General features: G+C 39.7%; 1 protein-coding gene across 4 annotated transcripts in view; it reads left to right on the forward strand.

The window, feature by feature from the left end:
- The first annotated feature begins 7113 nt into the window (after positions 1-7113).
- Positions 7114-20352, forward strand: part of PLEKHH2 (pleckstrin homology, MyTH4 and FERM domain containing H2) — a 110743-nt gene continuing 97504 nt past the window's right edge. For all 4 annotated transcript variants that reach the window (XR_004385059.1, XM_032877954.1, XM_032877956.1 and 1 more), the window contains exons 1-2: positions 7114-7219; positions 14284-14413. Coding sequence is in view for 3 of the 4 variants with exons in the window: in XM_032877954.1 (XP_032733845.1) it covers positions 14291-14413 (123 nt within the window). In the remaining variant the exon portion in view is untranslated. The remainder of the gene's footprint in view (positions 7220-14283; positions 14414-20352) is intronic.

Consider the following 20352-nt stretch of genomic DNA (forward strand, 5'->3'; position numbering starts at 1 on the left):
TCCAAACTGTCCCTGGTGAAATTATTGCCAGTTAGAGAAAGTTAATTGTACAAGTTAGCAGGTAAAGAGAAAATACAAAGGCAGCAGATAAGTTGCTTGGAAGAGGTGCAGTTTTTATTGAGGAAAACACGGGAGGATGGAATGGTCCATAAGAATAAGGCTTGGCTAGTTTTGTGAATCTGGAGCTGGGCCAAACGCCAATTGTGCTAATCCAGAGCTGAACAGAATCTCCCGATTTAGTGCAGACAAAATTAGTACATATTTGTGATTATACTAAAAACCGTAGAATTGCTATATTTTAAAGATTTTATTTGTTTATTTGATAGAGAGAGACACAGCGAAAGAGGGAATACAAACAGGGAGAGTGGGAGAGGGAAAGAAGCAGGCTTCCCACAGAGCAGGGAGCCAGATGCTGGCCTCGATCCTAGGACCCTGGGATCCTGACCTGAGCCAAAGGCAGACGCTTAACAACTGAGCCACTCAGGCACCCCAAATTTTACACTTGAAATAGGTGAGTTGTATAGTGTATGAATTATATCTCAATAAAGCTATCATGAACAAAGTCTTCCAAAAGACTATTATATTTGAAAAATACAAGAGCATTGAAATAGTTTTGTTGTTTTTATACTAGTGAAAAACTGGAAACAACCTAATTGTACATTAACAAGAGAATGGCTAAATACATTAAGGTATGATCCTATGGTGGAACGTTAGCTGGTCATTAAAAATGGTTTCAGATAATACATAACAACAAAGAAAATGCTCACAATAGGATCTCAAATGTAAAAGCAAGACAAAACATGTGAATTCAGCATCATCTTCTAAGGAAATCTCATTAAGGGAAAACAGTGTATAGAAATAAACACTAAATGGAAAAACAACAGCACAATAGTGTTTATGAATGATGGATTGTGGTTAATTTCAGTTTTCTTTGTTCTCTTTATGTTTTCCAATGAAAATGAATTTATATCACTTTTTAATCAGGAAACAAAATGTTGTAAAACAAAAATGGCTATGGGGAACTAAAAGCATGTTTTTATGCTGATTGGAGCATTTAACGGGGTAACACAGCACTAAAGTTCAAAGTATGGGGTCACCATATGAATTTGGTTAAGTGAAGTCACAGACTTCTGAAAACAAGGATGTAAGTCATTACTTTTTATTTCAGTTGTTATTTTGAAATGCTGCTGCCAAGTCATCTCACGTGACTCCAACGAGACTCAGAGCAAACCCACCCATCTCTTGAGTTCAACACGACATTGACCCTCTTCTGTCGCTCCATACGGCCCTCTCATCTGTACATTTCTCTGACTTCATCTCCCCACTTCTCCTCACTTCGACTTGCGATCTTCCTGCTGTTTATCTGCTATCCTTCAAATAAAAGCTTCATGCAAGCTGACAATAGCTTGTGTGTTCTACAGTCGTAGATTTGATTCAGTTCAGTGCCAGTCAATACCTCTTCCACGGCCATGCCGTGTTTTCTGAAACAGCCATGCTACATCCCATAGGCAACAGTAGAAGAAACCTGGGGATAGGCACTTTGGATCACATTGTGGGTTGTCTGGCTCCTCAACATCTCAATGTTAGCTGTTACAATTATGCTGTCGGTTGATGCCAAGCCTCTCTCCTTCCAGCTGGGCAGGCTCCTTTAACCTACCTCATGGATGCCTCATTCATTCATTCATTCATTCATATGCAGGCTCTTTCCTCCGGGGCTCAGGCAGTTCACTCCCACCCCCCACAAGGAAGTAACCAGTTCTTTCTGATTCACCAAATCTTTCCCCAGCTCAAGCGCCACCTCCTAAATGTTCTCTACTTGCTACCGCCCTGTTCACCTTTGCTTTTTCCACAGTCTTTTGAGGATCCTCTTTCATTTTACAATTATTACCTAGCACATAATAATGTCCTTGCTTTTTTTTTTTTTTTTTTACACTTTATTTATTTATTTGACAGAGAGAGACACAGCAAGAGAGGGAACAAAAGCTGGGGGAGTGTGGGAGGGAGAAGCAGGCTTATCGCTGAGCAGGGAGCCTGATGTGAGGCTCCATCCCAGGACCCTGGGATCCTGGCCTGAGCCAAAGGCAGACGCTTAACGACTGAGCCACCCAGGCGCCCCAACAATGTCCTTATAATGTGTCTTCTCTGTAGTTCTTGGTGTCAGCGGATGTTGTGGTCAGTTTTGCTGTGTTTTTTTATTCCTTTACTTCTGGCTTAAGCTGTCCCTTTATGCAGTAGAAAAAGAAAGAGGGGAGATTTTTCTTTCTTTTTAAAAGATTTTATTTATTTATTTGAGAGAGAGAGAGAGCATGAGAAGGAGAGGTCAGAGGGAGAAGTAGACTCCCCGCAGAGCTGGTAGCCCAATCCCAGGACTCCAGGATCATGACCTGAGCCAAAGGCAGTCGCCCAACCAACTGAGCCACCCAGGCGCCTGGGAGGGGAGATTTTTAGTTAGGAGCTGTGATACAGATCTGTACCAGAATGGCTGCCTCTGACCCCAAACAGAATAAATTATCAGTTCATATTTAGTGCTTTTTTATACTGTCTGGGTCACTGTCTTCCTGTGTGACTCTCATGTGTGGTGTTTTTGTTTTTAACTTAATGGGTCCTGACCAAGTCATGGCTGACTACCCCTCAGTCTGCCTCAGTGGTTCTCTTCCTTTCATTTGCCCTAATAAGTGATCTGCAAAGCTCTGCCCCAGCATTTTTCTTTCTCCTTTGTACACATCTGTTCTTTCTCTGTGGTCTTACCAATGCCCACTAAACTCTTACCTCCACAAGTCCCGGCCTTGACAGGGCCCCACTTGTGAGCTGCTCCCCAAACCAGGCTGTGATAGTGGGGGCCCAGTTCACCTGATGGGGTGAGGTGAGGTTGAATAGGGCTCTGCTTTCATTGCAGACCCAAAAGATTGAGCAGGCCATTACAACCTGGGTACTGGCGACACACCAGCAGGCGAGGCATCTCCGTGGTCCACCTCCAATAGGAAGCTTGTAGCCAGCTCCCTTGGTGACCAGAGTCTGGACATCTTAGGGTATCCCAGCCTATACCCCAGACTTGTATCCCAGTCAGCTGAGGAGAGCTTAATCCTGCCAGCCGTATTTCTTTTTCCCAATCTCCTTCCTTTGTCTTTGGTATATTTCCCCAAGTGCTGGGAATTCTAGTGTCAGAACTGGGGTTTCCACTCTACTCCAGCCGCATGCTCCTTCAGGGTGGGGGTTAGTGTCTCCTCCTTCTGTTGGATGTTACGTGTGATCAGATTAAAGAGCCGGACCTGTCTTCCCAAGTATTTACCCAGCTGCCTTATCCCTGCTCCCTCCAGTCTCTCTGTCCTTGTTCCCAGTACACCAAGTGGCTGTGTGGTCAGCAATCATTCTGGAATTCACAAGAGTCCTCCCCTCCATGCAGATTACCTCGAAATGTATACCCAAACTCAGACCTTTCTCCCCAACCCAGCTTGACTCATCTTCTGCTGTCTCTCCTCTCAGGTTGTGCTTGACACATCTAAGCCAAATCTCATTCTTTTTCCAGTTAACGAATTCCTTTTCTCCTTGTTCCTCTACTTTGGTTAATCATTTCCCAGTGACACAAAACCTCCCAACCTTCAAATTAGTTGTTAGAATTTGTAGAATCAGTTTTTCAAAAGAAGTTGAGATGCCACATAGAGTAGTGGTTACTGTGACACCAGAATTCCCAGCTCCATCACATAATATCTGGGTAACCTGAGGACAGTGATGGAACTTCTCTGTGCCTCAGTTGTCCCATCTGTCAGATGGGAAAAACAACTGTCCCTGTATCATAAAACTGCCTTGAGTTCATATATGCTAAAGTACTTGGAACAATGCTGGTCACATTTTGTCACCCTCCTACTATTTTTATCTATTTCCGCCCCCCCGCCCAGAACCTTCGATTCCACCATGGCCTTCATTTCATTCTCACCCTGAGCTCCCTAGTTCATCTCTTCACAGAACTTGTTCCTTAGCTCCTCTTCCTTCTTCTCTCAGCTGTTCTTGCTGCAGGCTGGATAGAGCTTTCTGAAGCATGGCTTCGGTCACCACCGTTTTTCTCCATCACCTCCAGCTCTCACCGGGTTGACGGAAATAGTTCCCCATCTGGTCGCATTGAATCTCCTTGTGTCTTTTCTAACCACCTCCATACTCTTGTCCCATCTGATCTCCTCACATCCCTGTTCAAAACACTGTGGTGGATTCCCAGCACTCCTGGAATAATTGTAGCCCACAGCCCTGCTACTCAAAGTATGACCCTGGAGCTTGTTAGAAATGCAGAATCTTGGTTCCCATCCCAGACCTAGTACATCTGAATTCTCATTTTGACAAGATCTCTTCCATTAAAGTTTGAGAAGCCCTGCTCTTCAAGGCCTCAGATGGTCTGGTCTTCTTTTGTCAACAGCCTGTTCCTACTCTACTTCTCCCCTTGCTCACTGAGCCTAACTGTGTTCCTGCCTCTCTGACCTCCTTTAGGTCCTTCCAGTTTCCCAGAATTCTCCTTACCACAGGACCGGGTACCTATGCTTCCCACAACCTGGGATGCTCTTCCCATCATCCTTTTGCTTTTGCCTGGCTACTTCCTTCAGGTCTCAGCTCAACTGTCATTTTCTCAAAGAAGGCCTTTCTGACTCCTAAAACCAGGCCAGATCTCCTTATTATTCACTTGTAGCATCTTGTGCTTTTCCTTTAGAACACATAATGCAATTTGTAATCATACATTTATTTGCGTGAATATTTCACGAATGCTTATCTCTCCTCCTAGACCCCAACTCTATGAAGATAGAAACCCATGTTTGTTTTGCTCATCTTTGTATTCCTCAGAATCTAGTACAGTGCCTGGAATATCTTAAGTGCTTAATAAAATATATCTATTGCTGCCTTTGTTCATTCATATGAGATATTGTTTGTATACCTACTATATACCATCCACTAGATTCTGGGTGTATATTAGAAAGGAAAACCACATAGTTTCTGTTCTCATCACAGTCTAGTGGGAGGAAACAGGCAATCAAATAATCACAAATAAATATAATTTTACAACTGAGATAAATACTGTGAAGCAAAGATACAGAATGCCATGAACGTTCATGAAGGCTGGTCAGAGATACTTCCCAACTGCTGCTACTCAATATAAAAAACATAAAATTCAACATGTCTTTTCCTTTTTAGAACAGCTTTATTGAGGCTTAATTCATATATGATTCACTCATTTAAACTATACCTGTCAATGGTGTCTAGCATATTCATAGAGTTGTATAATCATCACCACAAATTTAGAATGTATTCATTTCCCCCAAAGAAACCCCTCTCCCCTTAGCCATCCTTCCCATCCTCCCCTGCCCTTCACCACTACTAATCTATTTCCTGGCTCTATGAATTTATCAATTCTGGACGTTTCATGTAAATGAGATCATATAAAATGTGATCTGTTGTGACTTGCTTCTTTCACTTAGTATAAAACTTTCAAAATTTATCTATGCTGTAGCATTTATAAATACCTCATTTCTTTTTATTGCTAAATAATATTCCATTGTACCATGTGTTTTTCTTAGCACAGACAGAAACAGGATGCCATTCTACTGTATTTGCCATAGCCAAACAAATTCAGTTTGTCATGTTTCTAGAAAAAGGTGACAGTAAGTAAATGTTGGCTAAGATTTACAAGGGTGGAAGCCTTGTTTAGAGAACTTCTTTTCATGAGTGACTTTATTCACTCAGCTCTCTTAGTCTGTTTAGTATTCTGACTCACAAACGGAAGTGATTCTATTTTGGCATTCTTTTTCTCTTTCTCCTGCACTTAGTTCTTTGGTCTCTACTGACTTGCTGCCTTAAATTATGCAAGTTACTTAAACTCTGTTTATTTAACTCCTGCGTGCTCTGAAAAAATAGGCCCGGTCCAGCCTGCTTGTTTGCCAAAGCTGTTTGGAGACAATTTTTCATATGATATGCATCATCAGCTCCCACAGAAGGCAAAAGGAATTTGATGTGTGGGGGTAGTCTGGGATCCAGTCCAAAATTAATGCTCATCTGGAAGAAATATGGAAGCCTGATACTTGCTCACTGGCCTTTTAGTTGTACTCACTTATTGCCTTGCCTCTAAGGAACTTTGTAAATCTTTATCTCTTTTATGTATTTTCTATATAAGGTGAGATAAGCTTTAAAAAAAAAAAGATGGTAATGGAAAAAGCCTTCTGACATCCTTTATTGGCCAACTGTGAACCAAAGAGAGTGATTTGTCTAACCTGGCTTTATGACCTGCAGAAGGATTACCCATGATATTCAGGATTCTGATTTTCCCCCTTGAGACTGTCCTTGCCAGACCCCATCTTGGGATGTAAAATCCAGTTGGATTAAAATTCTCACTCATCTACTTATTCAGGGCTCTGCGCTGGGTGCTGAGGAGGCTGCAAAAAGAAAGAAAATGAATCCCTGGTTTCAAAGAGCTCACAATCTAACGGAGAGATTAGAAGCAGTACACGAGGCCGAATGAGCTAAGTGCCAAGAGGAGTAGAAACAAGAGAAGAGATTATTGCTAGGAGGGCTGACAAGAATGGTTACAAGGAGATTATTTGAGCTATGTCTTAGAGGACAGTTAGAATTTTTAAAGGGGACGTAGGAAATAGCAGGTAAACGTTCCAAATGGACTTCCCTGAGGTGTGTGAAGGGCAGCTGTAAAAAAATAAACCTGCAAAAGTAGGACGGAGGCCTCGAATACTAGCCCAGGGAGTCGATTCTTGATAATTTAAGCAAAAGAAAGCCAAAGAAATCTTTGGCAGGGCGCACATCAAAAGTGCATTTCAGGACAGTTAACCCGGCAAGAGGGTAAAGGATGCATTGACAAGAAGAGAGACTTCAGGCTGGGAGACCAAACAGGTCGGTGCTGAGCCGAGGCAGAGAGAAGGAGATGACCGCGAGGACACCCTCTGAGCTGAACGTGTGGCCAAGACTGGGGGCAGACAGTCCAGGACAGAACTCCCTCCTGAGGTAGGGCCTGGGAGGAGTCCAAATTATAGCCACACCCTCAGGTGACGACAGAGGGCCGCCTGCGCTTCCGATTGGCTACTGCGACCGCCAGTCCTAGGAGAAGGCGGTGCCTGCCCCCCCCTCACCGCCCTCTCCGGCTCCGAGCTGGGCTGGCGCCCACGGAGAACCCCGAGAACCCTGCGCCAGGCGCGGCCAGGACCTCCGGCACTGCAACAGGGGGCCCGCAGCAGAGGTAGGCAAATGGAGAGGGCCCCGAGCTGAGGGGCGATCCCAGCGGCTCAGATGCCGGGATCCCCGCCCCTTCGAGAGTGTGCAGTCCCGGGGGGCTCGCCGCGCGGAGGCTCGGAGCCGCGGGCAGAGCCGGCGGGCGGGGACCGGGACAGTGGAGCGCGTTGGCGCTGGATGGAGCCGGACTGGCCCCCGCGCCTCGGTACTCGGTGTCGCCCCACTCGCTGCCCCCAGGACTGAGGTCTCGGCCGGAGGCGGTGGCCGGGGGCTCCTCGCCCCCTGTTCTCCGGTGACGTTTTGTTTGAAAATGCGGGCCCCGGGTGTGTGGCGCGGCGCTAGCTGTCTTTGGAGGGGGTGGGGGGCGCGCAGACGGCAGTCCCGTGTCCCTGCGCCCTGTGGCCGGCGCAGCTAGGGATGCTGCGGCTTGGCCTCGGCTTCCTGGGAGCCGCGCTGTGATCTCGGGGCTGAAACTCCTCAAAACTTGAAAGAACCATTTTCTGCCCCTCGAGTTGCCCGAATGTCAGGGTGCCCTTAGGTGACCTGCGGTGAAACTGCGCTGGCCCTGAAGTTATTAGACCTCTTCTTAAAAGACGGAACGTTTGAGCCATCGATTTTGATGTGCGAAACTCCGTGGAAAGGGCAAGTCGGACGCTTCACGCGTAAAAGCTTTGGTGCTGTGCTACCTGCAGGGTCCCTGTTTTCTTGGTGAAAACGCCAAGTCCCAAGCCTCGACCGCGCAGCGGGGTGTGTCCCTGAGGAGCTGTGGAGTGGGGAGCACGGGGCTGCTTCGGGCAGTGCCACCGAAGGGCGGGCTTAGCCCAGGTGGAGCTGGTTGGTGGTCCCGAGGCTTCTCAAACAAGGCATGCCTCGGTATGGTCTGTGTGGTCGAGAAAGAGACCCTTTCTGCTTTGGAAAAGAAGTAACACAATTACCTGGCCGAGTGAAGCCTTACGAGGAGAGAATTAAAGAATGGGAGTGGCTAACCCTGAGTTTCATCAGGATAAGCCTAAATAGAGGAATTCTTTCTTTTCTTTTCCTTTCTCTTTTGGGATTTGGAAGAGAAACAGGAAGTCAGAGATTCGGAGAAAGGAGCATTCACTCCGTAATTGTAAACAGTTTATTTTGTGTCAGTAAATAGTTCCCAAAGTCATGGGGCGGCGGGGAGGTGGGTGTTTGGAAAACCAAGACTTATCCTGTCCACCGCAGTTAAGATAGATTACTTTCAAATTCAAAATCTAGAAATGATACTTATTTAGCAGATGGTAAAAAGCCATACAATTATTTTCTGTAAAGTCAGTGGTAATGGAAAACGATAACGGATGTTGTTCAAAGTTAGAATCTTTACACAACAGTTACTTTGTACTAACCGAAATTGCAGAATGAAATGAGGAAATCAGGTGTCTAGACCTCTGGGGGACCATGAGCCAACCAATCTGTAGTTTAGAATTTTTAAAAATTATGAGCCTATTAATAGGGAATGCAGACATTAGATGCTAATTTAATAATATTCTTCAGGTTTTTCTACTTCACTGTAAAATACTTCATTGTAAAATATATAATGAGCATAACTAAAGATATGAATAGGTATGTTTTACTTAGAGTTTATTTATTGTGTCATTTTCATAGCAAAGTTGTCTTGGTAAGATATATGTATGAACTTGCCGTATTTGCGGTTAAAACATTTCCTCTAAATCATTTGAGTTAATGGTGGAATTCTTGGCAGGGATAACTACCAACAATGGATGATTAAATTTGCAAAAGTTGACCAACTAAACATCCATGTAAACTGTTACTTTTTTTTTAAATTATTTTTGTTTTTTAATTTTGGAGTGGAATATTCTACAGTATAAAACAAAGCCCAGAGTTCATGAAGAAAATGATTGTTACACTTTACTACATATTTAAATAAATTTTTTTCTTTGTGTATATCACAAACAAGTTTTAAAAGACAACGGATGTGTAGGGAATAATTGTGTAAATAAATGTGTGATGAGAATATTTGTATCTGTATTACTTTCTTAAAAAATTATTTTTATTTGACTATAGTTGACATAATGTTACATTAGTTTCAGGTATAAAACATAGTGTTTTAACAGCTCTATACAACTGTTACTTTTTCTTTACTCATTTGTAAATGAATGCTCTTTTTAAAATTGGGGTATAATTCATGAGCCATAAAATTTACCTTTTCAAAAGTGCACAGGTTGGGACGCCTGGGTGGCTCAGTTGGTTAAGCAGCTGCCTTCGGCTCAGGTCATGATCCCAGCGTCCTGGGGTCCAGTCCCACATCGGGCTCCTTGCTCGACAGGGAGCCTGCTTCTCCCTCTGCCTCTGCTGCCACTCAGCCTGCCGGTGCTCTTTCTCTCTCTCTCTCTCTCTCTGGCAAATAAATAAATAAAATCTTAAAAAAAAAAAACAACAGTGCACAGGTCAGTGGCTGTTAGTATATTCATGAGGTTGTACAGCTATCAGCACTATCTAATTCTGGAATAATTTTGATCACTCCAAAAAGAAACCCCAAATTCATTAACTGTTGATCACCCTTGGCTTCTTCACAGCCTTTGGCAACCACTAACTTACTTTTTGTCTCTTTGATTTACCTATTTCATGTAAATGGAATCATATTATACATGGCCTTTTATGTAAGGCTTCTTTTACTTGGCATCTAGGGTAATTGTCATTGCATGTATTAGTACTTTATTATTATTATTATTATTTAGTACTTTATTCTTTTTTGTGGCTGAATAATATTCCAGTGTGGATATACCACATTTTATTTATCCCTTCATCTGATGATGGACAGTTGGATTATTTCCACTTTTTGGCTATTTGTAAGATGCTGTTATGAACATTTATATACAAGTTCTGGTGTAGACTTATGTATTCAGTTCTCTTGAGTATATAGTTAGCATTGGTGTTGCTGTGTCATATGGTAACTTTATGTTAAAACTTTTGAGGAACTGTTAAACTATTTACCAAAGCACCTATACCATTTTTACATTCCCAGTAGCAAATTATGAGGGTTCCAATTTCTCCACATCCTCACCCACACTTGTTATTATATGTCTTTATTATCATAACCATCCTATTTGTTGTGCAGTAATTGTCATGATTTTAATTTGCCTTTTCCGTTATGCCAATGATGTTGAGCATTTTTCATGTGCTTATTAGCCATTTGTATATTTTCCTTAGAGAAAGGTCTGTTTAGATCCTTTGCCTACTTTTTAACTATTTTGTTTTTTATTGTTGAGTTGTAAGAGTTCTTTATATATTCTGGATAAAAGTCTCTTAGATATATGATTTGCAAATATTTTTCTCCCTTCTGTGAGTTATCTTTCCATTTTCTTGATGGTGTCCTTTGCAATAAAAGTTTTAAATTTTGATTAAGTCCAATTTATCTATTTTTTTTTTTTGATTACTTATGCTTTGGATATCAAATCTAAGCAAGTGTTGCCTAACTTATGGTCACAAAGATTTACCCCTATCTTTTGTTCTAAGAGTTCTTGAGCTTTGGCTCTTAGATCTTTGATACATTTTAAGTTTGCTTCTGAATATGTTATGATGGAGGGGGGTCCAAATTCATTCTTTTCCATGTGGATATCCACTTCTCTAGCACCATTGTTGAAAAGACTATTCTTTTCCAGTTGAATGGTTTTGGCACTCTTGTCAAAAATCAATCGACTATAAATGTGAGGTCTTATTTTTGGACTCTTGATTTTATCCCATTGATCATATGTCTGTCTTTATGGCAATACCATACAGTTTTGACTACTGCAGCTTTGTAGCAATTTTTTGAAATTGGGCCATAAAGAGTCTCAATCCATAAAGATTGTTTTGACTATTTTGGACTTGAATTTTCATCTGAATTTCGGATCAACTTGCCAATTTTTACTAAAAAAATGCAGTTGGAATTTTGAGAGGGATTGAATTGAATGTATGTGTCCATTTGCAAGTATTGGCATCTGCAAAAAGTCTTCCAATCCATGAACATAGATGCCTTTCATTTAATTAAGTCTTCTTTAGTTTCTTTCAATGATCTTTTGTAGTTTTCAGAGCACAAATTTTAACACTTCTTTTGTTAAATCAACTAAGTATTTTGTTATTTTTGATGCTATTATTTGTGGAATATATTCTTGATTTCATTTTTGGATTTTTTTTCTTGCTAATGCAAAGAAAAACAATTGATACAATTGATTGTATTTTTTTAAAAGATTTTATTTATTTATTTGACAGAGAGAGCGATCACAAGTAGGCAGAGAGGCAGGCAGAGAGAGAGGAGGAAGGAGGCTCCCTGCTGAGCAGAGAGCCCTATGCGGGGCTCAATCCCAGGACCCTGGGATCATGACTTGAGCTGAAGGCGTAGGCTCAACCCACTGAGCCACCCAGGTGCCCCCAACTGATTGTATTTTTTTTTTAAGATTTTATTTATTTATTTGACAGAGAGAGAGAGATCAGGCAGAGAGGCAGGCAGAGAGAAAGGAGGAAGCAAGCTCTCCGCTGAGCAGAAAGCCCAATGCGGGGCTCGCTCCGAGGACACTGAGACCATGACCCGAGCCGAAGGCAGAGGCTTAACCCACTGAGCCACCCAGGTGCCCCAACTGATTGTATTTTGATCTGGCTTCCTGAAACCTTGCTGAACTCAAGTAGTTCTAATAGCTTTTTAGTGAATTCCTTAGGATTTTCTATGTACGAGATGATGACATCTGAAAAGAGAGATAATTTAGTTTTCTTTTTCCTTTTTCCTTTCTTCTTTTTTAGTGGAATATCTTGTATGTGTGAGGCCCAGAGACAGATTTAGTTTTCAAACTGGATTTTTTTTTTATTTTCTGGCCCTGGCTAGAACCTCTAGTACGACATTGGCTAGAAGTGGTAAAAGGAGACATCCTTGTCTTATTCCTGGTCTTTGGCAGATCGGTCATTTATCATTAAGTGTGATGATAGCTGTGGGCTTTTTGTAGGTGCTTTTTATCAGGCTGAAGAAGTTCCCTTCTGTAACGAGCTTATGGAATGATTTTATGTTGAATTTTGTCAAATGTTTTTCTCTGCATTGAATGAAATGATTATGTGGTTTTTGCCTGCTACTCTATTAATATGGTTCACTGTATTGATTTTCATTTGTTGAAAAATATCTGCCTTTATGTTATTTTTTAAACTGTAGAGATTTTACAGTAGAACATATACAAGTTATTTTAAATATAGAGCGAAAAAAATTCACCAACATGAATTAAACTCCTCTTGTTTAACAGTATCAGTACATTTCTGTGCAAAAATGCAAATGATTCAATACTTAACAACATCTCTTTCAGGACTTTTTATTCTATAATATTTCATCCATATTTTCTTTCTGTGTCCACTCAAAAGCTAAGGAGAAAACAAACGAAGAAAAAGTTTGTGACTGACAAAGTTTGTCCATTATCTACTCCTACATCACTGATAATAAAGGCTAAAGTGGGGAATGAGAAAGGCCATTAGCAAGGTTGATATCCTTAGAAGGAACTCAGAAAACAATGGTGTGAGCCTTCTATAAAAACAAAGAAATGAAAAGAGAATGATTTCCAGTTTACACTTAAAAGTTTCCCTGAAATTGTGGCTAGAATTTAGGAGCATATGGAGGTTTTGATATGGTTGGTGGTCTTAATAAAGTTGTAGCCTCTGTAAAACAACTCTACTTTTACTTATTTCTAAATTTTGTAATGATAATGTCAGTATTAATGTGAAAATTGGTTTAAGCACAAAACAATATTTATACTAAGAATAGTCAATCATCTTTTGTGGGTTTTTAGCAACACCAAGTTTTTAAAAATTTGTGTAGGTCTAGGAAGAGCTATATTACACTAAATACTGAGAAAATCAACTTGGTTGATGTGTGAGGGACACATATATTTGGAAAACAAAATAATGGTACACTTCAGCTGCAGATCAATCCTGCGGTTCTCAGAGTTTTGCTGTCATGTTTATGCAGAGACCAGGGCTTGGCTCCTTGTGGAAATCCACTCCTAATGCAAATTTTATTTGTTCAAAGGTAGGGCAATTCAGAAATATATCATCAAGCCATTTATTCTGATGGCCAGATGAAACATTAACATTTAAAACAGCGTTTATGAGTCCCAGAACCAGAAACAATGAACTTATAGGTTTTTGCACCTTATGGTTTCAAAACCAGTTCCCCTGCCTCCTGGCTTCCCTCTTACAGGGCTTTTCCCTGGAATTTACCTCCTCCAAAAGCAAACATTAATGTCACGGAAAACACCAATTCCAGATTTACTTAATGTAGATGATTCCAAATGTTATATTTATATCTTTTCTTATGCCAGGAAAAAAACCTATACAAGTATGTCCAAGGTCATAATACTTTGCCCAGTTAAATATGCCAAAGGATTTTTGGCTTGAAAGAGAGCTTGGACCAAGGTAAATTTAGGGTGATGGTAAGTAATGATTGCAATATAAATCTAACTTATAATTGTAGGGATATTAAGGAAGTTTCTTTGATTATTCTATCATGCTACCAACTGAATCAACCAACTGAGCCACCCAGGCGTCCCTACCAACTGAATCAAATTGAGATATTCCTGTAAATTTAGGAGTGTGGTGAAATTATGAGCTGAAAGTTTAAAAAATTATGAGCTGAAAGGTTAAAAAAATGTTTTATCTGTTGGGCAGAGCTAAAATAATGCCAGTAGTCTGTGTTTGGGTGGTGCTATTATTCTGTCCAAAGTAGTGTTACAAATAGCAGTATTTAATTTGTTCCTCCAATATACTCAGGGGGAACGATGGTTGGTTATTATCAGTGTCCTGCTTTTTCAAGATCGGATAAACTGAGACATGGAAAGGATAACATTACATAGAAAAGTTGAATAATAAACACATTGGGCCTCCAACCCTGGCCTCCTGTTTCCCACTAAGTTTTTTTCCATGAACTATATAGCCAGTTCTGAAATTTATCTGAGAATTTATAAAATTTGTATGTGGATATCATTAGATGATAACTAGAGTGTGTACATGGGATGATGTAATGAATTATCCTGAATGCTAATGGGTATTACATTGTTTGAATGCCTTCTTTTCTAGAATAAATATGGCAGAGCTTTCTGAGACAGAAGGACCAGTAGATTGGAAAGAAAGATGTGTAGCTCTGGAGTCTCAGCTCATGAAATTTAGAGTTCAAGCAAGCAAGATAAGAGAGCTCTTAGCAGAGAAGGTAAGCTTTTCTCTCCAAACTTTGTTGTTCAACAGCAGTTGTTTGGGGCATATTTCATTTACATTATATATTCTCAGTATATTGGGGGGCGGTAAACGTTTTTAAAATAAAGAACATAATTTAACTTTCTGTCAGGACTTTGAAGTTATTCTCGACATATCCTTTTGCCAGTTTCAGAGTGAGTTGGACATTAGCAAAAAGCATTTGCCGATACTAGTGGAATATGTAAGAATTGTGCGTATTTGATGAACGGGGAGTTCATTCATTCCAGAGAGGAAAGCTGTAATTTATTTGATTTTATTAGAGGTGTGTGACAGCATTTTAATTTACTAAATGTTAAGGAAAATCATGTTTAAAGTGATTATAGAAGAATATTCCCCTTTTGATAGTAAAACATGTTTATGCTGTATTTGAAAGTATGCATCTGTTTAGTAATTTGTATTGACTAACTCTATGTCACTAAACTATGGTCTGGGCTAGAATTGAGTTTAATATAATTATATGCTTCCCTTAATAGTTCTAGTCATGTAATTAAAATTTCATCTATGTCATAGGAATTTTTCACATATATATGTGTAAAACTCATGGATTAATTAAGTAATTCATTTGTTCATTCATTCAACAAATATTCACTGAGGGCTTATTTTGAGTCATACACTCTTCTTAATGCTATACTTACATCTGTGAACAAGAAAACCCATATTCCTGTTTGCAGGGAACCTGGATTCTCGACCTGTACTGTCCAATATGGCAACCACTGGCCACAAGTGACTATTGAGCACTTGAAATGAGGCTAGTGCAAATTGACATGTGTTGCAAATGTAAAATACACCTCAATTTCAAAGATTTGACATGAAAAAAATAATGTAAAATATCTTAGCAATAATTTTCATATTGATCACATGCTGAAATAACATTTTGGATATTAGATTAAATAGAAAAATACTAAGATTAATGATATCTATTTCTTTTTACTTTTTAAAGATGGTTACTAGAAAATTTTAAATCACATATGTGACTCATGTTGTTTAAAAGATTCATTTATTTATTTATTTAAAAAATTTTTTAAATTATTTTTTACATTTTAATTTCAGGGTAGTTAACATACAGTGCTATATTAGTTTCAGGTGTACAATATAGCGATCCAACAGTTCCACATGTTACTCAGTCCTCATCAAAGCCAAGTGCACTCCTAATCCCCTTCACCTGTTTCACCATCCTCCAACCACCTCCGCTCTGGGAACCATCTGCTTGTTCTCTCTAGTTAAGTGTCAACTTTTCGGGGCACCTGGGTGGCTCAGTGGGTTAAGGCTTCTGCCTTCGGCTCGGGTTATGATCCCAGGGTCCTGGGATCGGGCCCGGTGTCGGGCTCTCTGCTCAGCGGGTGAGCCTGCTTCCTCCTCTCTCTCTCTCTCTCTGCCTGCCTCTCTGCCTGCTTGTGATCTCTCTCTGTCAAATAAATAAACAAAATCTTAAAAAAAAAAAAAAAGAGTCAGCTTTTCATTTGTCTCTTTTTTTCTTCTTTGTTCATTTGTCTTGTTTCTTAAATTCCACATATGAGCGAGATCATATGGTATTTGTTTTTCTCTAACTTATTTCACTTAGCATTATTCTCTCTAGACCCATCCAAGTTGTTGCAAATGGCAAGATTTCATTCTTTTTTGTGATTGAATAATATTCCATTGCATATCTTTATCCATACTTCTGCTTCCATAGTTTGGCGATAATGCTGCAGTAAACATAGGGATGCATGTATCTCTTCCAATTGGTGTTCTCATATTCTTTGGGTAAATCCCCAGTAGTGCAGTTACAGGATCATAGGCTTGTTCTATTTTTAATTCTTTGAGGAGCCTCCATACTATTTTCCACAGTGGCTGCACCAGTTGCCTTTCCACCAACAGTGAATGAGGGTTTCTTCTTCCCATCCTTGCCAACACTTGTTTCTTATGATTTTGGTTTTAGCCATTCTGACAGGATGGCTCACATTATATTTCCATTGGAAGGTGCTGTCTAGATGGATACATAAATGGTATTAATTGTAGTTCCTAACTGATCAGAAGAATTTACAGGTGCTTTCTCAAGCACTTGTTTGCATAATCCTTTGGGATGGAGACTGGTACATACATCACATATTCAAAAGTGATTGTTAATCTTTTGATTAATTGATAGCTAACAATCTCTCTCTTTTTTTAAAAAAGATTTTATTTTTAAGTAATCTCTACACCCAGTATAGGACTCAAACTCACAACCCCAAGATCAAGAGTCTTATGCTCCACAGACTGAGTTAGCTAGCTACCCTGCTAGCTGAGACTCTGTTAGCACAAAAGTATGCTACTAAAACCCAGGAAAACATTATCTTAAATTTTTGTGCTTTAACGTCCTTTAGGTGGAAAGATTAAAATTATTCTATTCACGTTGGGTCAAAGGATGACCTAGTAATAGACTTTGTGGAATAAATCCCCAATATCAATTGGCTTTTTATCACTATTAGAATAAAAGTTATAATCTGGGGGGTGCCTGGGTGGCTCAGTGGGTTAAGCCTCTGCCTTCGGCTTAGGTCATGATGTTAAGGGTCCTGGGATCGAGCCCCGCATTGGGCTCTCTGCTCAGCAGGGAGCCTGCTTCCCCCTCTCTCTCTGCCTGCCTTTCTGCCTACTTGTGATCTCTGTCTGTCAAAAAGATAAATAAAATCTTTAAAAAAAAAAAGTTATAATCTGAAAAAAAATCCCACTTTGAATATCTCTTAAGTTAAGGAAGCTTATTCCAACTCAGTTAGTGACTCATAATTAGTCTTTTGCTCCTGTATCTATGAAAATCATTTCCCAGATTGTGCTGATTTATCTCGTATTTTCCACAATTCCAGCCAGGCCATACAATGATTTTATTAAGATCATTAATTATAGGGGCGCCTGGGTGGCTCAGTGGGTTAAAGCCTCTGCCTTCAGCTCAGGTCATGATCCCAGGGTCCTGGGATCGAGCCCCGCATCGGACTCTCTGCTCAGCCGGGAGCCTGCTTCCTCCTCTCTCTCTGCCTGCCTCTCTGCCTACTTGTGATCTCTGTCTGTCAAATAAATAAATTAATTAAAAAAAAAAAAAAAAGATCATCAATTATATGCGTGCTGCTACGCCTCATGGACACTTACTAGGTGTTGCCTTAGCCTTTTAGCAGTTAGCACACTGTTGGCCACAGCCTCCTTAAAATTTTCTTGGTTCCCTTGACTTCTGGGTTTCTTTGTGGACTAAACAGGAGTTATGCTTACTTGGGTTTCAGTGAATTGACCTTTAAGTTCTAAATTTTATGGCAACATTTGTTCTTCAGAAGGCATGTTCAAACAGATTCTTTATGAGTGCCCATTTTTCAGAATTTAAAAGTGTAATTTTCTCTATAAGTGTATTTATAAAAAAAGCTTTTTGATTGTTAATGTTTTTAGGTTTGTTTTTTTTTTTCTTTGCTGGTGAATGAATGGTGAGAGGCATATTATTTCAAAATTGCTGTTGTAGGGGCACCTGGGTGGCTCAGTTGATTAGGCACCTGCCTTTCGCTCAGGTCATGATCCTGGGGTCCTGGGATCGAGCCCCTCCTGCTGCTTCTTCTCCCTCTGCTTGCTGCTCCCCCTGCTTGTGTGAGCATGCTCTCTCTCTCTCTCTGCCAAAGAAATAAATAAAATCTTTAAAAAGAAATTGCTATTGTAGTTGTGGTTTCTTTCCTCCTCCTTCATTTTCTTCATCTTCTGTATTTTTTTATCTGTGACTTAGATCCTGTGACAGATCTGAGATGAAATTATTCAGATGTGTTTTATACAGTGGAAAGTGGACAAGTATGCCAAGTTACTCATGGTTTTCCAGTAAATATATTCAACACTAAAATGAGAATAATGTTTTTCATGATATTTTCTGTTATGTTCCATTACGAAATATTTTTCCCTGGATTAAAATTATTTTTGGTGCCCACCCATGTTCTAATAAAAATACCAAATATTTGTTGATTTATTATGTGCTAAGCACTTTGTAGACATAATTTATTTAATTCTTATAATAAGCTCTGAAGTAAGACATTTTATTTTTCCCATTTTACAGATTGGGAAACTGATGCTTATTATGTGCCGGGCAATCTTTTTTATATATACATTGTTAGTGTTTTATAGATATAAAAATGTTAATACACACACACACACACACACACACATACAAATCTAGCTATATGTTATAAATAATATGTATAGAAATATATTAGATATTTATATAATATATAAGGTGCTTTATCCATATTGACTTTTTAATTCTTATAACAACCCTATGAGGTAGGTTCTAATATTACTCTCTTTTACCCAAGAGGAAACTTAGGCACATAAAAGTTTTTCATCTTGCCCAGGTTTATGCTAAAGAGTGAGTGATGGAGACAAGAACTGAAACTGAGCATTCTGCTTTTAGAGCCTGACTGCTTAGCCATCATCTCTATGGCTTCTCTAATCTAGTTTTATTACCACATTCCTTGCTTTCTGTGATATACTCAGCCACTCATCTATTCTTGTCTTCTCCTCAGCCATGCAACATTTAAATCCATCTCTGCTCGAGGGCAGGTATCTGTGTGTGTGTTAGGTATCTGTGTGTGTATGTATGTAGTAATAACAATTTACATAGCACTACATATTTTTGAAGAAAACCCTATTGCATTGCTTCTGCATGCCAACTTGAGTCAAATGTTGCATTCCAGAGGCCAGTCTGGTCCCATCCATAACCTTTGGTTTTGTGTTAGGACCAGTCTGCCTCAAGGCTTCTCCTGGATAGTTCTCCAGACCTTCCCCACAAATGGATGCAGGCCCAAGGCTGAAGATTCTTGAGAGAATACTAATTTGATTCTTCAGCTCTTTGCCAGGAATTCTGGCCAGTTTTTCTTTCCTGCAACAGTTCTGGTTCTTAGTTCTGTTTTATTGGCACTGGCTATAGGCAGCTAACACTAGGTGCCAACTATGGTTCCTAAGCCTTTGCTACAACAACCATTAGCTGATTTAAACCCTCCATTAACCCTGTGGGGGAACTATTATTAATACTGAATGTCAGGATGCTGACATTAAGATTGAGAGTATTTGAGTAGTATGCCCAATATCATACAGCTAATGAATAAAAGAATGGCCATTAAACCTTTGATCTTTCATACTTTTTGTGATGCAGCTAAGAGTGTCAGCCACATAGAAGGAACTCATTATTTTCCTGTATCTTTTTAAGAGACACACTTGTTAAATGTACAAGGAAATGACTTAAATGTAATTACGAATTAATAAGAGACATATTTCTCAATTTTTTTTAGAAAAAATACATGAGATGATCTCAGAGTGTTTCGATAATTAGAGATGGATTTCAATTAATTGTCCTTAATTTTTTTAGAGATGAAATAGGAGAATAAATGAGATTTTTAAAAAAGAACTATTTTTGCTTCATTTTTTTTTCCATTGCAATTTCCAAGTAACTTTGTATATTGAAGCTTGTGAAGAAAAAGGCCTTATTGAAGTCTTGGGCAAATACTGCTATAAGTGGGAGAGGTCTTTAGAGGAATTTAAGGAATGGTGTTGGAAATATCTCTAGTATGCCAAATATAAACTCTTCAGGGAAGCTGAGATTTAAGTAGTTTTCCTACTTTACAGTATTACTAGTTAGTGTTCTGAGTCACGGAGAGAAAGGGGAAAGTTTTTTTTAAGTTGAAATGAATGCTGTTTCCTATGGGGTAGGTTTTCAGTAAAAAAAAAAAAAAGGATGAAAATATGAAGAATTTTCCTTTGGGCATCAGCATGGCCTGTGTAATGTCTTGGTTACCTGATACAGTATCACTGTCTGGGATTTCCTGCCACTTGACCAGGAAATATGATTCCCCTGATGTGGTCTAGGATTCTCTCACAGGAATGAGGAGTCCCTGGATGGCATAGTATTTGCCTTTATATAAT

The sequence above is a fragment of the Lontra canadensis genome, unplaced genomic scaffold (assembly GCF_010015895.1).
Source record: "Lontra canadensis isolate GAN:19392208 unplaced genomic scaffold, GSC_riverotter_1.0 scaffold61, whole genome shotgun sequence".
NCBI lineage: Eukaryota > Metazoa > Chordata > Mammalia > Carnivora > Mustelidae > Lontra > Lontra canadensis.